Source organism: Pituophis catenifer, unplaced genomic scaffold, assembly GCF_029215685.1.
Source record: "Pituophis catenifer annectens isolate HBS135680 unplaced genomic scaffold, rPitCat1.0.hap2 SCAF_11, whole genome shotgun sequence".
NCBI lineage: Eukaryota > Metazoa > Chordata > Lepidosauria > Squamata > Colubridae > Pituophis > Pituophis catenifer.
In genome coordinates, this window is record NW_027256891.1 from 2079323 (window position 1) to 2105174 (window position 25852).

Here is a 25852-nt window from a genome sequence, read left to right on the forward strand (position 1 = left end):
TCCCTGCCTAGGATCAGCTCAGGCAATTCCTCCATCCAGACAATAGGAAAAAGGGTGTTTGAATTAAGCCTCCGAGTCAGTCTCCATTCTTCCACACAGAGGGTCACACTCACTCCGCAAAGCCAAATTCCCCCTGGCTTCCTGGACACCTCTGGCCATCACTCAGCTGAGGTCACAGCAGGGCCAGGGTGGCTGAGACTTGGGATGGAAGGGACCACATACACTCCACAACCTCCCAGACACAAGAGACTCTTAGACACAGACTGTGGCCTCTCACACACTCCTAAATGGTGCTTTTATGTGGCAGTGGGAAGGGTTATGGGATCAATCTCCAAACAGTCATTCTATTGGGGTGCCCCATCTGTTATCCTTGGTGGCAGATCAAAGATTGTGAATCCCACTTCTGACACCAGTTTCTGTGGAAAGAAACACAGGTCCCCCCCCAAAAAAAACAATAACCCAATAACCCAGATTCACTGCAGTTATTATTTATTCAGGATCCACTGGAGGAATTTCCCTCCCGAATATAGTGAGAGGAAATCTTACAGACAGAAGGATGCACTTATATTTATACATTGCATGAAAAGAGGAGAAAATGATAATCATACAGGTGCATTTTTCATTTAATAGATGATGTAAGCATGAATATTCATAATTAGCAAGAAAGACTCAAGTTATCTCCCCACCCTTGTATTGTTGCTACCCTCAAGAAAGAGTTATTGTGTAAATAAAAAGAAACATCTCAGTTGCGTTGCCACAGCAGTTTGGGTGAAATGTACTGAGAAATGAGGGCGTCAACATTGCTCCATACATTCCTTCTATATTTCTGTCTTGCTAACATGCTCCCATTTCTCCAAGAAATTTGTCTCCCCACAATCTTCCATACACCCTTTATTTATTTCAAGAAAAATAGTTGGCCCACTCATGCATGCAGAACATCTTGGAGCATTTTCTACATTTGAATGGTGGAACATGTTAAAAGTTGAAATTCTTCTGTCTCATATTTTTATTCTAGTTGTCAGCTGCTCCTTTGTGTTCAGGTCTGGTCTCAGAAGGATAATGTAGCACTTGGGGATGAAGATGCAGCCCAGCAGACCAGCACTGGAGGCCAGGATGGAGAAGACCTGCACAGCCACCATGTATTTCCCTTTGGTGCTCAGGTAGGTGGGCACAAAAGTCACCCAGACACTGCAGAAGACCAGCATGCTGAAGGTGATCAGCTTGGCTTCGTTGAAGGCCCCAGGCAGATTCCTGGCCAGGAAAGCCACCGTGAAGCAGATGGCAGCCAGGAAGCCCATGTAGCTGAGGCTGACGTAGAACATGACAATAGCCCCTTCATTGCATTGCAGGATGATCTCTCCAGGCTGGGAGTGGAGGTCAGAGTCAGGGAATGGGGGAGAAACTCCCAGCCAGATGAAGCAGATGATAATTTGGACTACAGAAGAAGAAAGGATGATGGAGTTGGCCAAGCTCTTCCCCAACCATCTCTTCACTCGGTTTCCTGGTTTTGTGGCCAGGAAAGCTAGAACCACCGTGATGGTTTTGGCCAAGAGAGAAGAAATGGCAACTGAGAAAATGATGCTGAAAACTGTTTGTTGGAGAAGGCAGGTGGGTTTCCTTGGTTGACCAATGAAGAGAAAAGGAGACAAGAAGCAAAGAAGGAGGGAGACCAGGAGGATGTAGGAGAGATCCCGGTTGTTGGCTTTGACAATAGGAGTTTCTCGGTATTTAATGAAGATGATTAAAACAAGGCCTGTGGTTAGGAGGAAGAGTAGGGCAAAAGAGACCAGGATGATGCCCAGATGTTCTTCATAAGACAGGAAGGTTAAAACTTTGGTGATACATTGGACTCTGGCCTCATTTGGATATTTATCATCTGGACATTTGGTGCATTTTTCTGTATCTGAGAAAATCAAAATTTTAAAGAATGTTTCTTTAATATTCTATCTTTTACATTTCAAAAAATAACTTCTTGGGACAACAGGTGGTAAGTGGAACATTTTTCAATATGCATAGCTTAACAGAGTAAAATGAGTGTCAGATGTAAATGCCTTATTCTCTAATGTGTAAATAATGTATATATGGAACATCAGGGGTTAACTTATTCTTTGGACTTTAATGTATTCATAATTTACCACTCCCATTCCTGGCTCCACCCCTTGTATATATAAGGAGCCATCCTCCCCATTTTCCTTGCTTCTATCTTGAATATTCAGCGAATATAGAATGCCTATTATGATTAAAGAGAAATATATTTAAATCTCTAACTTCTATTATCTTTATTGAGTCTGATCCTGAAAATATTGCAACAAGCTGGTAGCAGAGGATGGTTAATTGACTCAATAAGTAATTAAAAATGTCCAAGAAAGATAGGCCCAACACCAGGGCCTACAGCAAAGAAATAGAAACTGATCAAGAGATGATCAACGAATCCACTAATGCGATTTCGAGAGAATCCGAAGAATACACCACTGAAGAAGAAGAACTGATGAGTGAAAACAACGACCAGGAAGAAATTGAGATAGAAAATAACGAACTCAGGTCAGAGATATTAAAGATACTAAAAAGCCAAAAGAATGATGAAAGCCTCATCGCGGACCTCCAGGAGATGCTGAGGAACAGCGGAGCAGCGAGAGAGAAAAACGTCATTAAAGAAAAACCCAAAGATCAAAAAACTGTGAGTGAAATGACTACTGAGAAAATAGTTGTAAAAAAGAAAAGATGTGACCTCGCGCGAAATTTTGAATGGCAGCCATCTTGGTTTCAACGAACTTCAAAAGAGAGTGAAGCAGAGCCAATCAAAACGCTCAGTTCAAAATTTCTGGCGCGAAAAACGCTATCAGACGAAGAAAGTGAAAAAGAAGTCTCAAACTCTTCAGATGAACCAAAATCAGAAAGTGAAGACGATTTAACAAAGTCTCAAGTAAAGTCAGCAATGAAAACGCTTTTTGCTGCTTTTGGGCCAAGATTGAAAATCTCCAAGACATCAACGAAGAAGCAAGAAATCAAACCGACAACTCAAGACCTGCACGCTCCCATCCTGACTTCGAAAACGACGACACCCGAGCCCAGAGAGCCATGCCGATTCCGTCCTACACCGCAGACAGAATCGAGTGCCAGCGCACACAAGAGAAAGAGAAGAACCGTCGCCATCACCAAAGCCCCAAAAACCGAGCCAGAGACCGACTCATCTGAAGAGGAGCGGATCGAGAGAGCTGAAATGGAGAGAACCTTCCACAACGGCGCCAAAGAAGAAATGAGCAACGCGCATGTGCAAAACTACGTAGACGGCCCCGAAAGACTTGAATTGGCCAGAGAACCGCGCAGACTCGTTACAAGCATCCCAATGCCGTTCTGTAATTTCCTGCACTTGAGAGACCACGGACTGCCTCAGGTTGTAAGTAATGGACAAAATAATGTGGGGAACTTACCCAGTGACTTCCCAAAGCTTAGAGTTGATGGCATTAATTTACAAGAGTGGTACCAACAGCTTCAGGTTATTTTCATGAAAGAAAATTTACTATTCTTTATAACTAGTCCTCCAAGAAGACCTTGGACTTTAAAAATAGATTGTTTACATCATAGAGCATTTTTCATAATAATTTCTAGCGTGTCTCCTGCAATGTATCATAGCATCAAACCAAACCTAACTGTATCAGAAATAATTCAATGCATGTTTAATCTATTTCACAGCGATAGCGTAGCCACAACCACAAGAATGTCTAAGGATTTCTTTTCTTCTAGAGTGAAACCAGGGGTTTCTATAAGTGAGCATTTGATAAATCTAAACAAAATAAGAGCTGAACTGCAATTGAGGGGGGAAGTGATTTCAGATCAAACAATGAAAAGTGTTATTATCAATTCACTTGATCCATCATGGGATAGCTTTATGTCACACTTAGATACCATTAATTTGGGATATTTATCAATAGAAAGTCTATCTAACAAATTGATAGCAGAAGACAATTCAAGAAAAAATCGTTCCAGTAACCAAACAGAACACAAATCTTTTAGGAAAGTAGTCTTTCAAGATAAATATAATGAGGCCTTTAGATGCCACAATTGTGGATCCAGGGAACACAGTAGAAGAGACTGTCCCAAAGTCCCAAGGGAGAGACATAGGCCAGAATATAGGAGCAAATACAATTACAGACAATCTTCCACAGATAGACACAAATATAGAAGTCCACCAAATTACAGAGAAAGTAGAGGGGGTAGAGAAAATTCAAAAGAGAGAAAATCTGGGTCACTAAATGGGCTAAATAAACAAGACAGCACCAGAACACAACAAGATGAGAACAATAATTGGCTTATTGATTCTGGTGCAACAAATCACACCACTAACAACAAAAGTATATTAACTTCATTTACAGAAGATAAGTTTGTGATAAAGGTAGCTAATCAAGAAAAGGTTCAAGTATTAGGCAGAGGAAATGTGACCTTGCCTGGTTTAGGGAAAATAGAGGGGGTATTATTAATCCCAGAAATACCTCACAACATACTGAGTGCTATAAAACTAAGCAGAGAATCTGACATCAATATAGTTTTCTCAAAGGGGAAAGCAACTATAGAAAAGAACAAAACAAATGTAGGTACTGTGATGATAAAAGGGGGTCTACCCTATCTGATAACCAAAGAAAGATGGTTACATAACATTGATTCAAATATGGAAGATTGTATTGAAGCAGATGATGAAAATGTCAGTAACAGTGACAATGATGAATGTAAAATAACTCATGATAACAAAAATACACACAATGAGAAGAAACCAAAAATAGGTAAACCAATTCATGATGAGTGTGCTCACATCTTACATAGGAAGTTAGGACATGCAAGCTTTCCCGTAGTACAAAAAATGACTGAACACGCAGAAGGTGTCAAAATAAAAAATTGTGAAAATTATTTGGAATGCTCAGTATGTAAATCCACCAAACTAAAAACCAGTCCCAGACCAAAAAAATCTAACAGATCAACTAACAATATTTTTGATTTGGTACATATGGACTTAGTTGGTCCATTAACTCCATCAATTACCTATAGAAAACGTTACTTCCTAACAATAGTGGATGATTACAGTCGCTATGGTTTTGTTTACACATTAAAGCACAAGGATGAAACCTTTCAGAAATTTAAGGAATTCTACAAACGCATAGAAACACAGCATAATATCAGAATAAAACAAATTATGACAGATAGGGGATGTGAATTCATGTCTAAAGAATTCTCCCAATGGTTAAAGGATAGAGGGATGCTACATTTCACGTCCAATCCATTTTCTGCATTTCAAAATGGGATTGCAGAGAGAAAGAATTCCACACTACAAACCATGATTAGATGCACATTAGAGGATGCTGGTTTAGGCAAACAATTTTGGTCAGAAGCCTTACATTATTCAAATTACACTCAAAATAGAACATGGTCCAGTATTGTGAATAAGACACCATATGAGGTGATGTACAATAGAAAACCCAAATTAGCACACATGCACATATTTGGAGTTACTGCAGACGTACACATACCTAAACAATTGAGGAGAAAGGGAGAAAACGTATCCAGGAGATTAAGATTCATGGGATACGAAACTGGAACCAAAGGGTACAGATTCATTGATAATAATAACAAATTTATAGTATCCAGAACAGCTGTGTTCCATGAGCAGGCCAATTGGTCTAAATTGCACCTTAATGAAATATTTCCTAATAAAAGCAAAGATAATATATCTTGCGAGGAAGGAACAACAGAAAATCAAAATATTAACAAAAGTAAGAACAAAACCAAAACTTGGACAAATAGTCAGCATAAAATAAAGACAGACACATTAACAAAAAAGGAAGCCAGATATTTGCATGACAACCATAGCAAACCTGAAAGAAATATTAGAAACAATAGAAACCAAATACCAAATAAATACAAAGATTACATAATGCATATGGATGGAGAACAAATAACACCTAATACATATGAGGAAGTATTGAAACTTCCCCGTGAAGAAAGAGAAAAATGGGAACTAGCTATGGAAAAAGAGATGGAAAGTTTACAAGGATTAAATGTATTCACACCTGCGATCGCACCTAAGGATAAAACAATTATAGGTACCAGGTGGATTTATAAAATTAAGAATTTGGAAGGAGGTAATAACTTATACAAGGCCAGACTAGTTGCACAAGGTTATGCACAAAAATATCCAGAAGACTATACTGACACTTATTCACCAACAGTGAGAACAGAGAGTGTCAAAACAGCTCTTGTAGTAGCATCTGCACTCAATCTGGACGTGTTTCAATATGACATACAGACTGCATACTTACACGCAAAATTAGATAAGGAAATATATGTAAGAGCACCACACAGTCAATACACTAATAAGAACGAAATTTGGTTATTAAATAAGAGTCTGTACGGATTGAAGCAATCTGGCAAAAGATGGTACGATTGTTTGGTAAAAGTACTTAAGACCATGGATTTCAACGCCACCACTGCTGATAACTGTTTCTTTGTAAAAAAGAGTAATGATCATATTGAATTTGTATTAATTTATGTGGATGATATTTTATATATTGGAAAGCATAAAGAGAGCAGGGAAATCTTTGTAAATAAGTTAAACGAACATTTCTCATTGAAATCACTAGGTAGAGTGAATAAATACCTTGGTGTACAAATTAACAAAACTAAAAGGGGATTCAAACTTACTCAGAAAGATAAAATCATTGAACTCCTAAACAAATGTAACTTAAATAATGCCAAAACATGTGACACACCTATGCAAACCGATTTTCTTAGAAACGCTGATGAATCTTCCCCTGAGTTTAAAGACAACACATTTTACAGATCAGTTATAGGTTCACTTCTTTATATATCTAATTGGACTAGGCCAGATATTGCATTACCTCTCAATTTATTGTCAAGATATGTTAGCAAACCAACCTTGTATCATTGGGAAGCTGTCAAAAGAATTTTAAGATATCTGAAAAGTACATTAGATTTTTGTTTAATATTGGAACCAAATAATGACAAAGAACCAAAAATTACTTGTTATGCTGATGCAGATTGGGCTGGTGATACATCATGCAGAAAGAGTACCTCTGGTTATGTTTTTCTATTGAACGATTGTCCAGTTTACTGGTATACTGGTAAACAAGAACTGGTAGCCACTTCTACCACAGAAGCGGAATATGTTTGCTTGTCTAAAGCTGCAAATAACCTTGTATGGTTCAATGATTTGATCACAGATGTTTGGAAGAAACCTACTTTACCATTTATTATGCATGAAGACAATAAAGCGGCCATTGAAATATCTAGATCCGATGCAATTGGACAAAGGTCCAGGCATATTGATATAAAATTTAAGCACGTGAGACAACTATCTCAAGACGGATTCATCAAAGCAATACATTGTGATACTTCTGAACAATTAGCTGATATATTAACAAAACCCTTACCTTCTAAACAACACAAATATTTAACTTCTAAATTATATGTATTATATTGTCCTGAATCTGAATGTAACTGGTGTTGTATAACGAACCGGCATTTAGAGGGGGATTTGTCAGATGTAAATGCCTTATTCTCTAATGTGTAAATAATGTATATATGGAACATCAGGGGTTAACTTATTCTTTGGACTTTAATGTATTCATAATTTACCACTCCCATTCCTGGCTCCACCCCTTGTATATATAAGGAGCCATCCTCCCCATTTTCCTTGCTTCTATCTTGAATATTCAGCGAATATAGAATGCCTATTATGATTAAAGAGAAATATATTTAAATCTCTAACTTCTATTATCTTTATTGAGTCTGATCCTGAAAATATTGCAACAATGAGAATATTGTTTTCTAAAACCTGTAAAGTCTATTTAATCGAGAGATATCCTGAGAAACTGTGTATTTTGAATTAACAAGAAAACAATTGACCTTCACTCTTTTTTTTTTCCAATTTCCACTTTCATGAATATACTCTGGTTGAATCCAGTTTCACATTTTCCTCAGTGTGACCCACCTTCCTGAGTGGAGAAGGTCCCCTCCGGACAAGGAACACAGTCGTAGCAGCAAACTGGCTCTCCTTCTCGAGCCCTCATGACAAATCCAGGATGACAACTTTCCACACATTTGGACTGAGGCAGAGACTGAGCAGAAAAACAAGGAATGGCAAAGAAAAGATGTTAGGACTCTCCATCCATGGAAAAGGGAGGTAGAAACAGACATTTGAGAAGTAGCCTCTGGTCATCACTTAGGTAAGTATGAAATCTCAGACTAGTTCCTAACAGATGTAGGAGACATAACAGTGGCAGATTCTTGATTTAGTTCCTCCTTTTTGCTTCTTGCATATCCAATTGCAATAAAGAACCTTTCTACTTAATAAAAACTGGAGGGATGGAATTGAGAAAAAAATTAAAGATTTCTCTTTAAGAGTAAAGAGTTAAGAGTAAAGAATAAAGAGAAAATCTTGATCTTTAACTGGACTACATAAAACATTGCCAAGCTTTGAAAGTTATCCAAAACAGTCTCCTAGTTAAGATAAAATATAAATTTCCTTATAGATTAAGGCTGTCAGCATTAAAAAAAGATGGTTTTTTTCTATTTTTTTTTCTTCAATTCCTATGGCTGCCATGCTGCTGAAATGAGACTAAAACTGTCTAATTTCTAGAACTTAGTGAGATGAGATGGAGGTCATAAGAATGGGTCCCTCCAACAGGCATCTTTTGCTGGAGCAGATGGGACATGAGAATGAAGGGGCATTTTGAAGGTCCATCTAGTTATCCAAGACAAGGTCCTGTCTGCTGAAGAACTACAATTAGGTGACACCAACTGGCATGGAAAGAGAGACCCAAGAGTCAAGGAGCTTTAACTGTAAGGTCTGCCATCTTCAGCATTTTCTGCTTCGCTGGCATCCTGCCATAAAATGCAGGGAAGGAGGGAAGTTTGGGGGGAGGGAGGGAACGACAGGGTGACTGGACCCAGAGGTGTCAATCCAGAACAAACCACCCAATCAAGGACGAAGCTGTGAAAACGGAATGCAGAACTCCACCAAAGAAACCCCAAACGGCAAAGCCGTTCCCAAAACATCTAATTTGAATATCATTGGACACTGATGGATTGGTCAAGGGCGGGGCAGGGAAGAGAAAAAATGCAGTCTTTGCGCAGGAATATTCAGATCCAGCTTTGCTTATGCAGTAACCGCTTGACTTTAGTACAAGTAAACCTTTCACTTCAGGAATGGAGTCGAGGGTCTTTCTTTCTTAAGTGCTCAAGTCAGGACAAGCCTGACATTAAGGTAGCTAACACTCAAGATAAACAATGGCATTCAGGGAGTTTCTGGATGAAGAACCCTCCTAATAGCCAAAGGCCAAATCCAAGTAGTTGTTTCCCTTCAAATTCTCCCTTGTTATTTCCAATATGAGGAAGGACTTTTCTTTGGACCAAAATCTTGTTTCAGTGCTTTAGCTGTCTGGGTCAGCTAAGAGCCATTGTGATTTCATGTGAAATGATAGCCTTGGACCTCCTTCCTAGGAGCAGGAGGCCCATTGCTCTATCCCAAGGGGGTGAAAGAGAGACAGGGATAACTCTGACCAGGGATAACTTCTCCTTAAGAACATCCCAGATTATGAACCTGCCCATTCAGGGGACACTTTTTCCCAAGCAGGACATGATGAAGCTTATTTCCCAATGGGCCCAATCCTCAGACTCCAATCCTAAGTCTAAGAAAACAGGTTTCTAATTCCCAAATTCAATTCTTAGTGAAGGCCAACCACCCTGGAGACTCTAGGTTTTGCCCACTTGAAATGGGTCCTCAAGCTTTGGAAAACAGAGAAAAGACACCAAACTTTCTCCCACCTTGTTGAGCAACTTTAGCCGTGAAAGAGCATCTTGTCTGATTGAAACTCTCTGTCTTTGAAAAGTCCCCAGTTGCCCTTGGATGGCATCCTTCGTGGGGAGAACCAACAAGCACCAGATGATCAGATCTCCTACTATATCTTCATTTTGGTCCAAATAGAGGTTAAAGTTGGAAATATTGCAAAATTCATTCTTCTCCAGAAAGAGGTGAAACTAGTGTTCAGGAATTTTAAAAGCAGAAAACTCTGTTTCTTATCTTTCTTCAATTGTTCTATCTTGCAAATATCCTTATTTATGAGAACATGTGTTACCACCATAGGTGAACAAAAAAGGCTGGGAAAAATTTGTCAATCATATATTGACAAAATGTATATTGACCAAATATAATTGGTCAATTATAGGGAACATTCTAGTGCAGGTGACAAATGAACTGAACAACAGAAAAAAAGAGTTTATGAACTTAAAAACAAGAGGTTGATTCCCAGGAAGCATCAATTTGTCAAGAAGAAAGTTCTCAGGCTAATCTTCTCCCTGTCAATGCAGATGGGAAACGTGACCACATGAGCTTGTTCTACTTGATTGTAATTCTCCATAAACAGAATGTTGTAAGTCTGAAAGTACAAGTCTCCCACCAACTCTTTTTTGCAGACTGAAAAAATAGGGAATTTCTCTTCTTCTTTCGCATCCCCCCTCTTATCTGATTCTTCCCTAAGCAGCATTAATTCTCTCTATTTGAAAAGTCATTCTCACTTATGATGGAGTTCAATGTGAGGCTAAAGCAGTGGTATAAAGCAGGAGGTTTTATGTTAGTCATGAGGTTTGCAGTTGGTCTGATCAAAAGTTGTACAAAAGAGATGGCTTGCATCCATCAACGAAAGGGACTGAGTTCCTTCGTACTAAATTCAGGGGTTTTCTGGAGAAACATTTGAACTGAATAATGGAGACAGAGAGTTAATTGATACAAAACATTTCTGTCCCCAGCAATCTAAACCCAATCGAGTTCTCAGTGTTTGTAACATAGATGTTTGTGTGGTTAAGAATATTGAGGTTGCTGTTAAGAAAAGTCAAACTTTTGACAGTGTGTGCCATACAATTAGATTGGCCAAATCTATTGGCCTTTTGTAGCATAAGTAGGTTGAGATGGTCCCTTTCCTTCTCCTTTGGATTCCTTCTCCAAATGAATTAAGATTAATAGATCCATATTGGGATCCCATACCTGCCACTGCTGCAGCCTTGGAATCCCCAAGATCTTTTTACCCTCCTTCCTTCTCCTCGATCTGGAGGGATATGCAGCATTCAAGGCGTGGGCCAGAGTCTTAATTATACTGTAGTAATGATGGTAATTTGTGATCTTTTTTCTGTTCCTTTTCTCCTGGGTCTCCAGTGGGGCTTTCTGGGTGCATCTTCTGCAGCCTTTGACAGAAAAGACAGTCTTTGAAAAAGAACAGTGAAAATAATGATCTTGAAACTGATCTTCCACAAATAAATTGCATTCAAAGGCATCATCTATTGGCCTTTCTTTTGTCAGGTAACGAAAGCTCCAAATACTATGTATGTATTTGAGAAGTCTGTGTTTTGTGATTGTATACACTGCAAAAGTTGTGAGGATCCAGACTTTCCCTTCAATAGGTCCTGGCAAACGCCTAAGTGTTAAATGGAAAGGAAGAATTCTGTCCCAAATGGAAACAAATTCTATGAAGTGAACAAAGACATTGACTTGTCTCCATTTCAAGATGGCATCGCTGAGGGTTGCTGTATGACCAGTTATTGTGAATAGTTGTGATATAACAACACAAATTCCATTCCTGACAAGCATAGGAGTAAATGTCCTCATGAAATTCTCTCCCTTTTCTGAGTCTGAAGCAAAAAGGCCAATCAGGGTCCATCTGAAATGGAGGAGCAGTTGGACAATTGCTGGGTAGTGGAATCCTTCTTTGGGGAGCATCTGGTGGAAAAAGGGGAATTGGCTTTTATCACTCAGAGCCTCTGAAGCAGTTTCAATCCTGATCTGAAAAAGCAATGAGGAATTCTGTGTTATGCTTGGGATCAAATCAAGTCCAAAATATTAGCTTTTAATAAATCCTCCCTGGTTCTTATGTACATATTAAAATAATTTATTATTGACTAGCCATTATTTAAAATATTAAAGAGTGTTGATAAAACAATATATAAAAATAGAATACAAGAAACAAATAGTAACAAAAATGCAAATTTTATTTCTGTATCACCTCTACAACTTACTGCAATTAGAATCAACATATGCAAGTTTCAACTGAAATATTTTGTTCCAATAAAGGGCTGTATTATATGTTACTTCTGATTATTGCAATGTCTTTCTCTGCCTCTATATGCTAGATTCCATACTTTCACCTCTCACAATACTAGACAACACAGTATCAACAGTAGAGACCTTCAAATTTCTAGGTTCTACCATATCACAAAATCTAAAATGGACATGTAACATCAAAAACGTCATCAAAAAACAAAGAATGTTCTTTCTTCGCCAACTCAGGAAGCTCAAACTGCCCAAGGAGCTGCTGATCCAGTTCTACAGAGGAATTATTGAGACTGTCATCTGCACCTCTGTAACTGCCTGGTTTGGCTCTGCAACCCAACAAGACAGACACAGACTTCGGAGGATAATTAGAACTGCAGAAAAAACTATGGCTACCAACCTGCCTTCCATGGAGGACCTGTATACTGCATGAGTCAAAAAGAGGGCTGTGAAAATATTTACAGATCCCTCACATCCTGGACATAAACTGTTTCAACTCCTACCCTCAAAACGATGCTATAGAGCACTGCACATCAGAACAACTAGACACAAGAACAGTTTTTTCCCGAACGCCATTACTAAACAAATAATTCCCTCAACACTGTCAAACTATTTACTAAGTCTGCACTTACTATTAATTTTCTCTTCATTCACATCACCCATCTCCTTCCACTTATGACTGTAACTTTGTTGCTTGTATTCTTACTATTGATATTGATAGCGATTGTTTCCTGATTGCTTATTTGTTCCCTATGACTATCATTAAGTGTTTACCTTATGATTCTTGACAAATGTATATTTTCTTTTTATGTACACTGAGAGCGTATACACCAAAGACAAATTCCTTGTGTGTCCAATCACACTTGGCCAATAAAGAATTCTATTCTATTCTATTCTATTCTATTCTACTCTATTCTTTGTGCAGCAATCTTTTTGCCTTATTGTCCAATTGTACAAAAGACAGAGAGATCACAGCTCCTAATGTAATCCAAAAGGTCTTTGATTGAAATCTTGTCTGTTCTAACAGACACAATTTTGGGAGTTTGTCAGTTTTCATAGCTTTAATTTTACACCAATAACTATTGGCATATATCCTGATTTTAGATAAAGAAGAAATTCCCAATTCAGCTCTGAGGGCAGCAGCCTCCTTTTGTCGTTTTTTAAAATATATTTATATTTGTTTGATCAGAGCTGCCTTCCTTTCACTTCATCTTATTTTTTATTATTATTATACAGCAATCTTTCTCCTCAAATCTAATCTCTCCCTCTTCTCCTTCCAACTTTCTTTCCCCACCTTCTTCTTCTCTTCTCTACTTCCCCTTCCCTTCTCCTTCTCCTCCTCTCTTCCCCCCTGTCTTACCTTCTCTCCTACTCTGCTTTTCCTTCCCTTCCTTCCTCCCTACTCTTCCATCCCTCTCCCTCCTCCCTTCCAATTCCTTCATCTCTCTCTATTGCTGTATTCATTTTCAATTCAATGTTTTCCATTGTGGAATTCAGGAAACCCCGATCCCTCATCTTTTTAATTATTAACCATATATTTCATCTTATTCTCTTTTTTCCTTCAAATCTTTACTCAAACCATTTTCTAATCTCTTTATCTTTTTTACCTTTACCAATATATTTTTTCTGCTTTACTTCTTGCAAGTATAACATTTAAATCATTTTTATCATTTTAATTTCATTCAGTTTTACATTCAATTTCAATCATTAAATATATTTCTCAAAACAACTTAACAATATATTTCCACTTATGCAAATATATATATTTATAAAGCGCATCTTAATCCTTTCTCATTTTACCCAATCCGATTAGTTCTTAAAATATTTTTAATTTGTCTTCTTTTCTCTTTTTAATTGTGTTTCAAATATATAGTTTGAAATATTCCAAATATTACCTTTCCCCCAACTAATTTATTCATATTGTTAAAACTTATCATTCTATAAACCTCCAATATTATTGAGCATGTGACATTTATTACAGTTTTCCCTTTGTTTCTACTTTTCATTTCCTTTTTCGTATCTTTTCATTATTAATATTTTGTATCTTAAAATCGTGAAATCTTTGCCCTTTATTTCCCATTGTTTTCCATCCCTTTTCCCTCTTTCTTATATTTCCACTGTAAATCCCAGTGTAATCTTTTATGTTTTTAATATTTTTTCTTCTCCTCCAGCCTCTTTTCCTTCTTTGCCTTTTGTTTTCCCTTTTTCTTCCTTTCTTTTGTATTTTAAATTTCTGCACTCTCCTATTCTGCCCTATATTTCCCATTGTTTCTCCTTTCGCTTTCCTTTTTTGTATCTTTTCATTGTTAATCCCAGTATGTTTATTTTGTATTTTAAAATCATAAAATCTTTTATTTTGTCCTTTATTTCTTATTATTTTCCATCTCTTTTCCATCTTTCTTATTTTTCCACTGTAAATCTCAGTGTAATCATTTAAGTTTTTTATATTTTTCCTGTTCCACCCTCTTTTCCTTCTTTGTTTCTTTTCTTTTTGTCCATACTTAATATTACAATTGTTTAATTTTCCATAGTCAGTCTCTTTGTCTTTGTCTTCTTCATTATCCATCTCTCTTTCTTGTTTCTCATTAGTCATTTCCTTTTCATCTTCAGTGCATTCTAACTCTGTCTTTGCCTCCTCAGATTTCGATTTTCCATGCAAATTTATAATCATTTCCTTTATTTCCAAACACATCATCTTTATCAGTTCATTAAGTTCCTGTTCCATTTTATTCTTTCCGGGTTGAATTATTCCAGTTTTAAGTCGCATTGAGGTCCCTCTTTTATAATCATCAAAGTCTAGGCAAAACATATCTTCCTTAGTTCTCGCCAGTTATCTCTTTAAAGGTTCAAGGTTTTATTTTTTTTCCCTCATTTCTTCAAAGGTTTTCTCAAAGTAAACAATTCCATGTCATGCTCTTCCTTCTCCTGCAAATGTCTCTCTATAATCCACAGTTCCACTTGAGTAATTAACAAATCGCCATTTTATTTGTAATCCACATCTGTTTTTACCGAGTCATAAAAGAGAAAAAAGCCAGTTTTCACATCTTCCTTCACCTTTATATATCACCAATCAGTTTATAATCCAATCCAAATTGAATCCAAGTTCCAGATTTACATTTCCATTTATCAATCACTTTTTATTCTTTATTCTTTATTCGGGTTCTTCTATGGCACGCTTATCATTCTCACTTTCTCTTTCCATCCGCCATCTCCCCCCGCCGCTATTTAGCTGCAATTTCCACGCCGGGGTAATTTTAGTAATAGCTTAATAGTTAAAAATATTTAGAGTTTTCTTTTTATTGTCTGTGGGTTAGCTAATCACTCACCACTCTGCACATCACTTGCTCCAGAGGCTCCAGCTTCATGGCGATTCACTCTGATCGCCGCTCCCCGACACCAGCTCGGAGAGAGTTTCTCAGGCTATCCAAGGGACTTGCCTGTCCCTCTTTAGACACTGAGCTGCCTCTCTTTCTTCACTGTCCCTACAGGACAGCTTCAGTCCGAAGACCCCCCAGTGTCAGTTTGTATGGCTGGTTTTTGCCAAGCTCGTCGGAGCCTGGCATTTTCCCAGCCAGTCACACCGCGCCGCTTCCGGATTCTCCCTCCTTTTGTCATTTTGTCTACCCTCAAAATACTCGACAGATTCTGTGGTTGGGTTTGTTCCACTGGTGACATCTATTAAAGCCCCAAACTTCAGTTTGATATAAGAGCTTGGGACTAACTTTAGCATTACATACTTTCATAAATCGGAAGAAAGATGGATAGCTACTTTTTTTTTAAGGTTAAGTGCAGTAGGAAATTCACTCATGCCCTTTCTGTAAGTGGCTCCTTGGATGATGAGGAAGCAATATCCAGTCTCCATGAAAACTACCCCTATGTAAGCAAAGGCACTACTTGCTCTATTGGCTCAAAATAAATTAGGCACCTATGGCTGTGGTTTTATTTTCTGAAGATCATAACTTTGACAATAATCATGCAATAATTATGTCAGTAGGAGACATGTCTTCTTAACAGCCTGCACAATCCAACATACAAGAATGTTAATAGTATCCTCAGAGTAAACCAGGGTGTTTCAACATGTATTTAACTCCTTAGATATGTGTACTTCAAGATCCTTTATTAGTGCAGGTAAGTCATTGTCAAATATTTGCAAGCCATTGGCACATATATCATTCAGACACTAGTGGAGGCAGGAAGTGCCCCCACCCCTATGTGGAGAGGAGGGGCTTACACTGAGTATAAAACCCCCTCTAACCTTTCCACCATGCTCTCTTTTTACGTTTGTTCTCCATGAGACATGATCTTTGATAGGGGTAGTCACACACGCTGTGTGCCCCCTATCCTAATGGATATTAAGACAGCCTTTGTATATAGTTAATATGTTTTGTTATATGAATAAATACATTCATCACATTTACTCATGCATCTGCCTTTGGACTCTTCTATGCTCCTGGGTGTTTTCTACGATCCCAATTTCCACAGAATGGTAGCAGAGGATGGTTGCAGAACTCCACTCCAGGAGCTGTTGAAAAGGCGAGATGCCCTCCAAAATAACCTGTGAGAGAAGCTCCCCTGTTGTGACCAGAGGCCCTCAACGGAGGAGAACTTCACAGCAGCCCCAGTCTGAATCAACGATGGAAAACATTGAAGGGGGTTTCCATCCTGCTACACCCTGGCAGCCAGAGGCCACCCAGATGCAGCAAGAGATCCCAGGGGCCGAGCCAAGCGATGCTGGAGAAGGCTTCTTCAGCACTGACGAAGAGGGGGCAGAAGGACCAGATGAAAGCCTGGACAGGCAAGTGGCTGAGATGTCAGAAGAGGAGTGCAGAGCAGCGCTCGCCTTCCTCCTGAGGACAAGGGCAGCAGCCAGAAAGAGGCCTGAGGAGGCAGCACCAGAGATGCCTGCCATCCCGGTAAGGACTCCCCTGCCTGATCTCTCCAAGATGGCGCCTGCCGCCAGAGAGACTGCCCCCCCACCCAGTTTCCCGCCAAACAAAATGGCCGCCAGGCCACTTCCGGAGGCAACTTCCTCCAAGATGGCTGCTCCCCTGGGCACTTTGCCAGAACCACGAGCCAGGCCCTCCCCAGCTCCCCAGCCCAGGCCTACAACGCCAGCCAGTCAGTTCAGCCTTCCAGGGGCCCAGAAGACCACTCCGAGCCCACAAGGCCCTTGCCAGGCCCCGCCTGCCATGGCAAACATCAAAGAGGCCATAGAGGCCCTGGTCGCTGCCCTGCAACTAATGGAGCAACCACCCACTGGCCCCCCCGAGGCCCCAGACCCAGCTGCCCACTCAAGGAGGGCCCCAAATCCAACCTCCCACCCCCGGAGGAACCCAGATGGACCTGCAGCCTCCCACCCCCCACTGCAGAGGCGCTCACCATTCACTGAATGCTCCAGGGAGGCCCAGGCTGAGGCCTCCGCACCTTTCCGGCCCTGCTGGGATGATCCGGAGCTGCAATCCTGCTCCTCTGATGGAGAAGAGGAGATCCAGAGACATTTCCAGGCCTATCCAGCCCATGGACCTCGTCTGATGGGCCTCCAGTCTCCAGAAAGATCTCCAGGCCTTCTTCCCACTCCTCCAAGGCTTCCCCGCCACATCGCTGATGTCCGGCCCTATATTGAAGCTCCAGCCAGACCTGACTTCAGAGCTCAGAGAGGGAGATCGGAGCTCCAACAAGAAAAGGCTTTGGAGCATGCTCCATTTCCTGCACGTGCCCAGTTGCTTCAAACTACAGAAGGACTACAAAAAGGAGCCAGACCTAAGCAATCGATCCCAGGCTTAGGGATCCCAATGCCATTCACAACAGGATCTCTTCAGCCATTTGAACAACTCCCCATGCAGTTTAATGGCAATAATTTTGTAACTTTGCCAAATAATTTTGAAAAATTACATTTAAGTGGTCAGAATTTTAAAAAATGGTGTAAAGAGATTCAGATAATTCTCTTAAGAGAAAATACTCTGGACATGATCAAAAGACCACCCCCTTTACCTTGGAGCCCTGAAATTGAGTTCCTGCATAAAAGAGCTTACACAACCCTGTTAAGTTCTATAGACACAGCTCTGTATGCCAGTCTTTCAGATGGCCTCACAGCTCAGGAAGTTTGGACTGCCCTATATAATTTGTTCCATAGTGACAATATGGCTGCAACCAGCAGATTGTCAAGAATGTTCCACAACTATAAACTCAGACCTGGTGTCAAAATGGGGGAACATTTGACAACGCTTAAAGCCATGAGGGATGAGCTTATACAGAGGGGGGAGCCTGTTTCTGAATCCACTTTAATTAGTGTGATGTTGAACTCCCTAGACAAATCCTGGAGTCCCTTTATTTTTTCTCTAGAAGGGGTTTCTAGGGAACAAAGAAATATAGAATACTTTTCTGGCCGCTTTATTGAGGAAGATTTAAGGCGCAGAGATGAGGAACAACAAGAAATGAAGGAGGCATATCACAGGCCTAGGCCTCAGAGGAGGCGCCAGGACACAAGTGAAAGGATTAATACCCTTCCCACCTGCTTTGACTGTGGTATACAAGGTCACTTTAAAAGGGAGTGCCCTCGCTCTAGGGCCAACACGGCTGGACTTAAGCACAATAAAAATAAAAGAGGCCGTGGAAGAGGGGGAGGTGGTCATAAAGGATACCAATACTGTAGTGTCACTAGTGACAATCACACCTCCCAGGTAAAGGATGCTGAGGGGCTGTGGCTTCTTGATTCAGGTGCATCAACGCATATAGCCAACACGAAGCAACGATTTAAGGTTTTACACCCACTCAAGTCCTCAGTAAAAGTTGCCACTGGGGACAAGGCAGAGGTAACTGGGGAAGGCGTGATCAATGTGCCTGGTATAGGAGATGTCACAGAGGCACTGTATGTTCCCTCAATCAAGAACAACCTTTTAAGCATCTTAAAATTGACTGAGGATAAAAATGTAAAACTGGTTTTTGAGAAGGGTGGAGGTTATGTTTCCGAAAATGGGAGTGTTGTTGGCGATATTGTAAAAATCAACAATTTGCCTTATTTTTCCCCAAAAGCACAGGTCAAAAGGCACAAGAAACCTAACAAGAGGGCTCAGGGAGCTAACGCCCAGATAGAGCAGAAAGCTTCTGTGCCAGCCCCCAGGTTGTCCAAACTCAAGGACCCTGGACCTAAAACCAATGAAGCTTTTAAACCAGCTCCCAGGACATCCAAAGCCATTAAGGCTGAGCCCATTAAGGTCACAACTCCTCAGCCAACCCTGAGGAACTCTAAGGTGACCTTTAATCCAGTGCCTACTCTCATTACTGAACCGACCAAAGCTTGTAATGGTAAAATACATAAGGTTGACAAAGTATGCATGGGTAAACCTTTACATTTGGATTGTGCTCATATATTACACCGCAGGCTTGGCCATGCCAGCTTCCCGGTTATTAAGAAAATGCAAGATTTTTCTGATGGGCTTAAGATAAAGAATTGTAATACCTATTTGGAATGTGCCATCTGTAAAGCAGCAAAATCTAAAACTGCTGCTATACCTAAGGTCTCTTCCCGTCGTGCAAGGTACCCTTATCAGCTGGTACACATGGATTTGGTTGGTCCTTTTAGACCCTCCCTTGGTAGGGGGCGTTATTTTTTAACAGTAGTAGATGATTACTCTCGTTATGGCCATGTATTTATTTTAAAGGACAAAACTGAAGTCTTTACCAACTTCAAATATCTTTACAACCAGATCCAAACGCAACACAAGGTGTGCATCGCTCAGGTGCAGAGTGATAGGGGGACTGAGTTTACATCCAAGATTTTTGAAAAGTGGATGAAGGAGAGAGGCATCCTCCATTTTAAATCATCCCCTCGAACTCTGTCCGAGAATGGTATTTCAGAAAGGAGAAATGGAGTGCTGCAGAATGTCATGAACTGCCTACTTGCAGATGCTGACATGAGCCAAGTTTTTTGGGCAGAAGCGGTCAAAATGGCTAATTATCTAGTCAACAGGACGTGGAGTAGTGCCATTAACCAAACCCCATACTTCCTGGTCCATGGAAGGAAACCTAGCCTCTCACACCTGAGAATTTTTGGTTCCTATGCCTGGGTCCATATTCCCAAGCACCTCAGAAGAAAGGGGGGCAAGGCATCAAGGAGGCTCAGATTTATAGGTTATGCAACCGGCAGCAAGGCCTCTAGGTTTGTAGACAAAAATAACCTTGTCATTGTCTCTAGATCAGCTTCCTTTGAGGAGGGGTCAAATTGGTCAAAAATTCATTCCAATGAACCCGGTTATTCCCCTATTAGAAGCGACACTGAACAAGCAGCACCACCCGAAGAGGATGAACCAACAAACTCCAAGCAACTGACCAGCGAAGATCCAGATGGTGATGAATCCCTACCTGACTCTGACGATTCAGACAAGGAATCCCTGGGTGACTTCACACCTCCTGCCTCACCTAAACGACCATATCTTCGCAGCGCCTGGGACAGAGGCCCGCCCCATTTTGATTGGAAAGATACTTCCGGCAGCTCCAATTCTGACACTGATGCTCCGGATGACAATGATGATGGTGAGTGGCAATTTCCCAGACGGTCAAAACGCTCCAATAAAGGGGTGCCACCCAAAAGGTTGGACATTGGCTGTGTTGCCTCGGTCAACAGCGTTACCATGGCCCCTAAAACGTACTCAGATGTCCTCCAACTTCCCGAGGAAGAACAGCGCAGGTGGAGGGTGGCAATGGAGCGGGAAATGGACAGTCTCAAAAAATTGAAAGTCTTCATCCCCATGGAAGTCCCCAAAAAGAGGAAAGCAATTGGCACCCGTTGGGTCTACAAGGTCAAGCCAATGCCCAACAACAAACTCCTCTATAAGGCCCGGCTGGTAGCACAAGGCTACGCACAGCGCTACTTGCAGGACTTTGATGAAACATACTCCCCCACCGTGAGAGCGGAAAGTGTGAGGGCTGCTTTGGTCACCGCAGCAGCACATGGGGAACACATTTTTCAATTTGATGTGCAAACTGCTTATTTACACGCACATCTAAAACAAGAAATTTACGTCAGAGGTGCCCCCGGATTTCAACAGCAGGAAGGCCACACCTGGCTTCTGAAGAAAAGTTTGTACGGCCTCAAACAATCAGGCAGACTGTGGTACAAATGCCTGACTAAAACTCTCAAATCACTGGGTTTCCATCCATCTCCAGCTGATAAATGTACCTTCACAAGGGATACCAAAGGGGGGCTGGAGAAAGTCCTAGTGTATGTCGATGATCTTTTATATATAGGGCCTGACAAGGGGGGAAGTATTATATTTGCCAGGACCCTACAAAAAAAGTTCACTCTAAAGTCTTTAGGATATGTGGACAAGTACCTAGGCGTACAAATCATCACTACACCAAAAGGTTTTGCTCTCTCACAAAAGGAAAAGATAGAGGAACTCTTGGTGAAATGTAAAATGGAAGATAGCAAGCCAACGGCTATCCCAATGCAGACCGACTATTATGGGTTGGCACACAAGGATAGCCCAGAGTTCCAAAATAATACTCTATTTAGGTCAGTGATTGGCTCATTACTATATATAAGTAACTGGAGCCGTCCAGATATTGCCCTGGCCGTAAACCTGCTATCTAGACAAGTGGAACATCCTACCCAGTTCCACTGGTTAGCCATTAAAAAGCTATTAAGGTATCTCAAGACCACAGCAGATTACGTGCTTCGCTTGGAACCTGAGAATAGAGACAAGGCCCAATTAAAATGCTTCGCAGATGCGGACTGGGCCGGAGATACCAAGACACGTAGGAGTACTTCGGGCTTCTTGGTACTATTAAATGAGGCACCCATCCATTGGCATGTGGGGCAACAGAAATTTGTTTCGTGCTCCACCGCTGAGGCCGAATATGCATGCTTATCAGAGGCAGGGAACGATCTGATATGGTTTGATGCCTTAATTTCTAGCATCTGGACACCACCGACTTTGCCCATCCAAATTATAGAAGACAACACCGGGGCCATAGGCATTGCCAAAGCCTATGCGGTGGGAAAAAGGTCCAGACATATCGATATCCGCTATCAAAATGTTAGGCAACTAGTAGAGATGGGGTTTATATCTTTATCACATTGTCAGACCAAATATCAAACAGCTGATATTTTCACAAAACCTCTACCAGCAGATAGGCACAAAGATCTGTGTAAAAAGTTATGTCTCACAGGGTAAAATCTGTTGTGCATTGCATTTGTATGTTTGCATGCCATTGGCTCGCAAGGAGGGGAACTGTCAAATATTTGCAAGCCATTGGCACATATATCATTCAGACACTAGTGGAGGCAGGAAGTGCCCCCACCCCTATGTGGAGAGGAGGGGCTTACACTGAGTATAAAACCCCCTCTAACCTTTCCACCATGCTCTCTTTTTACGTTTGTTCTCCATGAGACATGATCTTTGATAGGGGTAGTCACACACGCTGTGTGCCCCCTATCCTAATGGATATTAAGACAGCCTTTGTATATAGTTAATATGTTTTGTTATATGAATAAATACATTCATCACATTTACTCATGCATCTGCCTTTGGACTCTTCTATGCTCCTGGGTGTTTTCTACGATCCCGATTTCCACAGTCATTAATATCTAGACTGAATAACAAGAGTTCAAATATACATCCTTTCCTTCCCCCTTGGTAAGTATCAATCCTTCTTCTCATGGATCCACAGAGCCCAAACCTCCCTCTCAAACAAGGGCTTGGATCAGGGCCAACAGGGCCAACCCACCCACACCTGTGAGACTTTGTAGGTGCCTCTTAATGTTGACATCTGGATGGATATTTCCCTGTAAGCTCCCATCAGTAAGAGCCTGAAGGTTTGTAGAAAGGGCTTGGATCAGAGCCAACAGTGCCATTTTGAGAGCAATCAGTTTCTTCCATAATATTTCTCTGTTTATTGTGTCAAATGCTGCACTAACATCTACAGTGTTTCCCTGAAAATAAGACTGGGTCTTATATTTTTTTTTGCCACCAAAAAAGGCACCAGGTCTTATTTTTGAGTGGGGGATGTTGTCCACTGACTCACCTCATTTGTGAGTGTCACCCCTGGCCTCCTTTTCACTGTCAGAGGTCTTCAGGAACTTCTGCTGCTGCCAACAAGGCCTGCAACGCTTTCCTGAAGGCCTCTGTAGCAGATTAATCCAGAGCTCTGTTATCGGCTGCAGAGGCCTTCAGGAAAGCCTTGCAGGGAGAAGAATTGGGCCAGCAAGGCAGGTGTCGGGGTATGCAAGGCCTGGCTGCAACTGTCCGAAGGTAAGTAGTAGGGCAGCTCCACCCCCTCATCCCCACCCTAGTTTAATTTTTACCCGTGCACCCTGGAGTGGGTGCGGTCTTAATTAGGGCTTATTTTGGGGGTAGGGCTTATATTGGCACACATGTAAAAATCAAGCTAGGACTTACTTTCAGGGTAGATCATATTTTCGAGAAAACACAGTATAAAGCCAGCAAACTATAATTTACTCAACTGACACTTTATGATTAGATATTTCAAGACAAATCTGTTGTCAATATTAGACTATTAATTTATTATTTATTATGCAAATTCATATATCTTGTAACTTGTTCTCCAGGCTTCTGGGTTGGTTTTCGAACCATGTACTAGGTAACAACTTCAGTGGGATTTAGGCAATGTCAGTGTTGGTGTTCTCCTTATAAGGGCTTTGTGTGGTCAGTAGGTCGTGTGATGAGAGGGTCACCTCAGGAGAAGGTTTTGTGATGGGTCTTGTGAAGGGTCAGGTATGGGTCATATAAGGTGAAGGTCTTCTAATGGGCCTTGTGAGAGGTAATCCTACACCTGAGCGAAAGATATTCTCCACTATTGCAATCTTGTAGCTTAAACCTTTTTTTCCTGGAAGGAGTGCAGGTTTTTTTCTACTCAGTTTCAAATTTATGTAAGAGGAATACTGGATATATTTTAGACAAAATATTTGTTACACCAACTGGCCTGTGATTGCTAGAGTCCTTTTTATTCTATTTTTTAATACATTGTCATTATTATTCCAACTTGAATACAACTGAATACAGCAAGTATTATTTATATGTGGTGTTGTGGCCCGCCAGCAGCCTGCACAGATTGTTGCTGATCCCGACGATGAGGAGGCTGGTGTGGTGTTATTCCAGCAGCCTGTGCAGCCGGCGCTCGAGTCGGACAGCGAGGAGGCTGAAGAAGATGTGGTGACAGAGGCAGGGATTCAGCCAGGGCCTTCAGAACCTCCAGAGGCTCCTTTAAGTGAAGAGGATGAAGTGGAGGAGCCTCTTCTCAATGCACGAGCATGCAGAGCTGCCAAAAAGCAGGAGTGGTTACTCAGGAGGAGGTCTCCTCAAGAGTAAGGCTTGGGGCTAATTGGCCACTCCCTTAGCCTATTTAAGTTTGCACACAGCTTGTAAAAAGCTGCAGGAAACAATGTGTGTTCGTCTGTTCGTTCGCTGATCATTGAGTTTCGATTTTCTCTGCAAACTTTGCTCCAACTCTTGTAAGACTCTATCTTATCTGTGGAATTTTGGGCAGGTTGTTAAGAACATTTTATTAACAGCCTGCATTTGCAAAAGATTGCATTTTGAAGTAAACTGAGTTTTGTTCGGAGTTTGTGTGTGCTGTGTTCTTTGGGATCCATACCTGGGGCAGAACATGTGGAAAAAACATACTAATACTCCATAGCTAGACATATTTTTAAAAAATAATTGAATAGCCAGTAGAAAGTCCTCTCCAGGGACCTTATTGCTCTTCAGGCCTTTTATGGTTAATTTCATCCTGAACATAATAGAGTAAAACATAGTTGACACTTTTGCTAATATGGAGAAAAGCAGCTCTTAATTCCATGGAGAAGATATGGTTGGATCTATTGCTCACCCACCAACACCCACCACTCACTTTACCAGATGGAGAAAAGACACACACACAAACCTGTGGGACTTTGTAAGGTTCTGCTAATGTTGACATCTGGATGGAGATGTCCCTCTCAGCTGCATCGAAAAGAAGCAACAGGTTCTCCTTCCTTCCACAGCCATAGTTGGGGATATTGGCTTCTCCGGTGGAGAGCATGTCCAGCAAGGCCTCTGAAGTGCAGAAAGTGCTCAAAGAGTTGTCATGGATGTTGTAGCCAAGTGTGAGATTGTGCAGGAGTTGGGGACTCTTGTTGATCAGTTGAATGTTGAAAATGAAGGATAGGATTCTTGAAAAATCAATATCCCTACTAAACAAAATCTTCATATTAACAGCAGCAGCAGCAGTAACAAAATACTTTATTTAAAATTTAATCACCTTTTGTCTCCACAACCCTACTGAGTTTTAAGCCAATATTGATCCAAAGCCAAGGATCAATTATTTACAAATATGGAAATGGGCTGGGCTGAAGCCACTATAACTGCTTCCATCACTACCTTAAGCAAAAGTCAGTATTCAGTCATGAATTCAGGATTGAACTGGGTGTGGAAAGTAATGTGGAGTTCCTTCAATTTAATTTCAGCCCCATTTTATTTTCTTCCACAAAATAAGAACAGAACATAGAATAATAGAGTTGGAAGGGATCTTGGAGGTCATCTCGTCCATTCCCCTGATCAAGCAGGAGAGTCTATATGATTTCATACAAATGGCTGTCCAGTCTCTTCATGAGACTCCAGTAATGGGGCTTTCAAAGAAAGAAAAAGAAAAAAAAGGGGGAAGCCATGGAAATCAAAATCATTTGGGGAATTAGTCAGCTCCCGTGGTATAAAAATAAGTGAAATAAGAAGAAAAGAAGTAGAG

General features: G+C 40.8%; 1 protein-coding gene across 1 annotated transcript; it reads right to left on the reverse strand.

The window, feature by feature from the left end:
* Positions 1-998: 998 nt before the first annotated feature.
* Positions 999-25318, reverse strand: LOC139322852 (vomeronasal type-2 receptor 26-like). Its single transcript, XM_070952101.1, has 3 exons — positions 25013-25318; positions 8000-8126; positions 999-1903 (listed from the first exon to the last, which is right to left on the reverse strand). Exons 1-3 carry the CDS (start codon positions 25316-25318, stop codon positions 999-1001), a joined length of 1338 nt encoding a protein of 445 aa, XP_070808202.1.
* Positions 25319-25852: the final 534 nt, after the last annotated feature.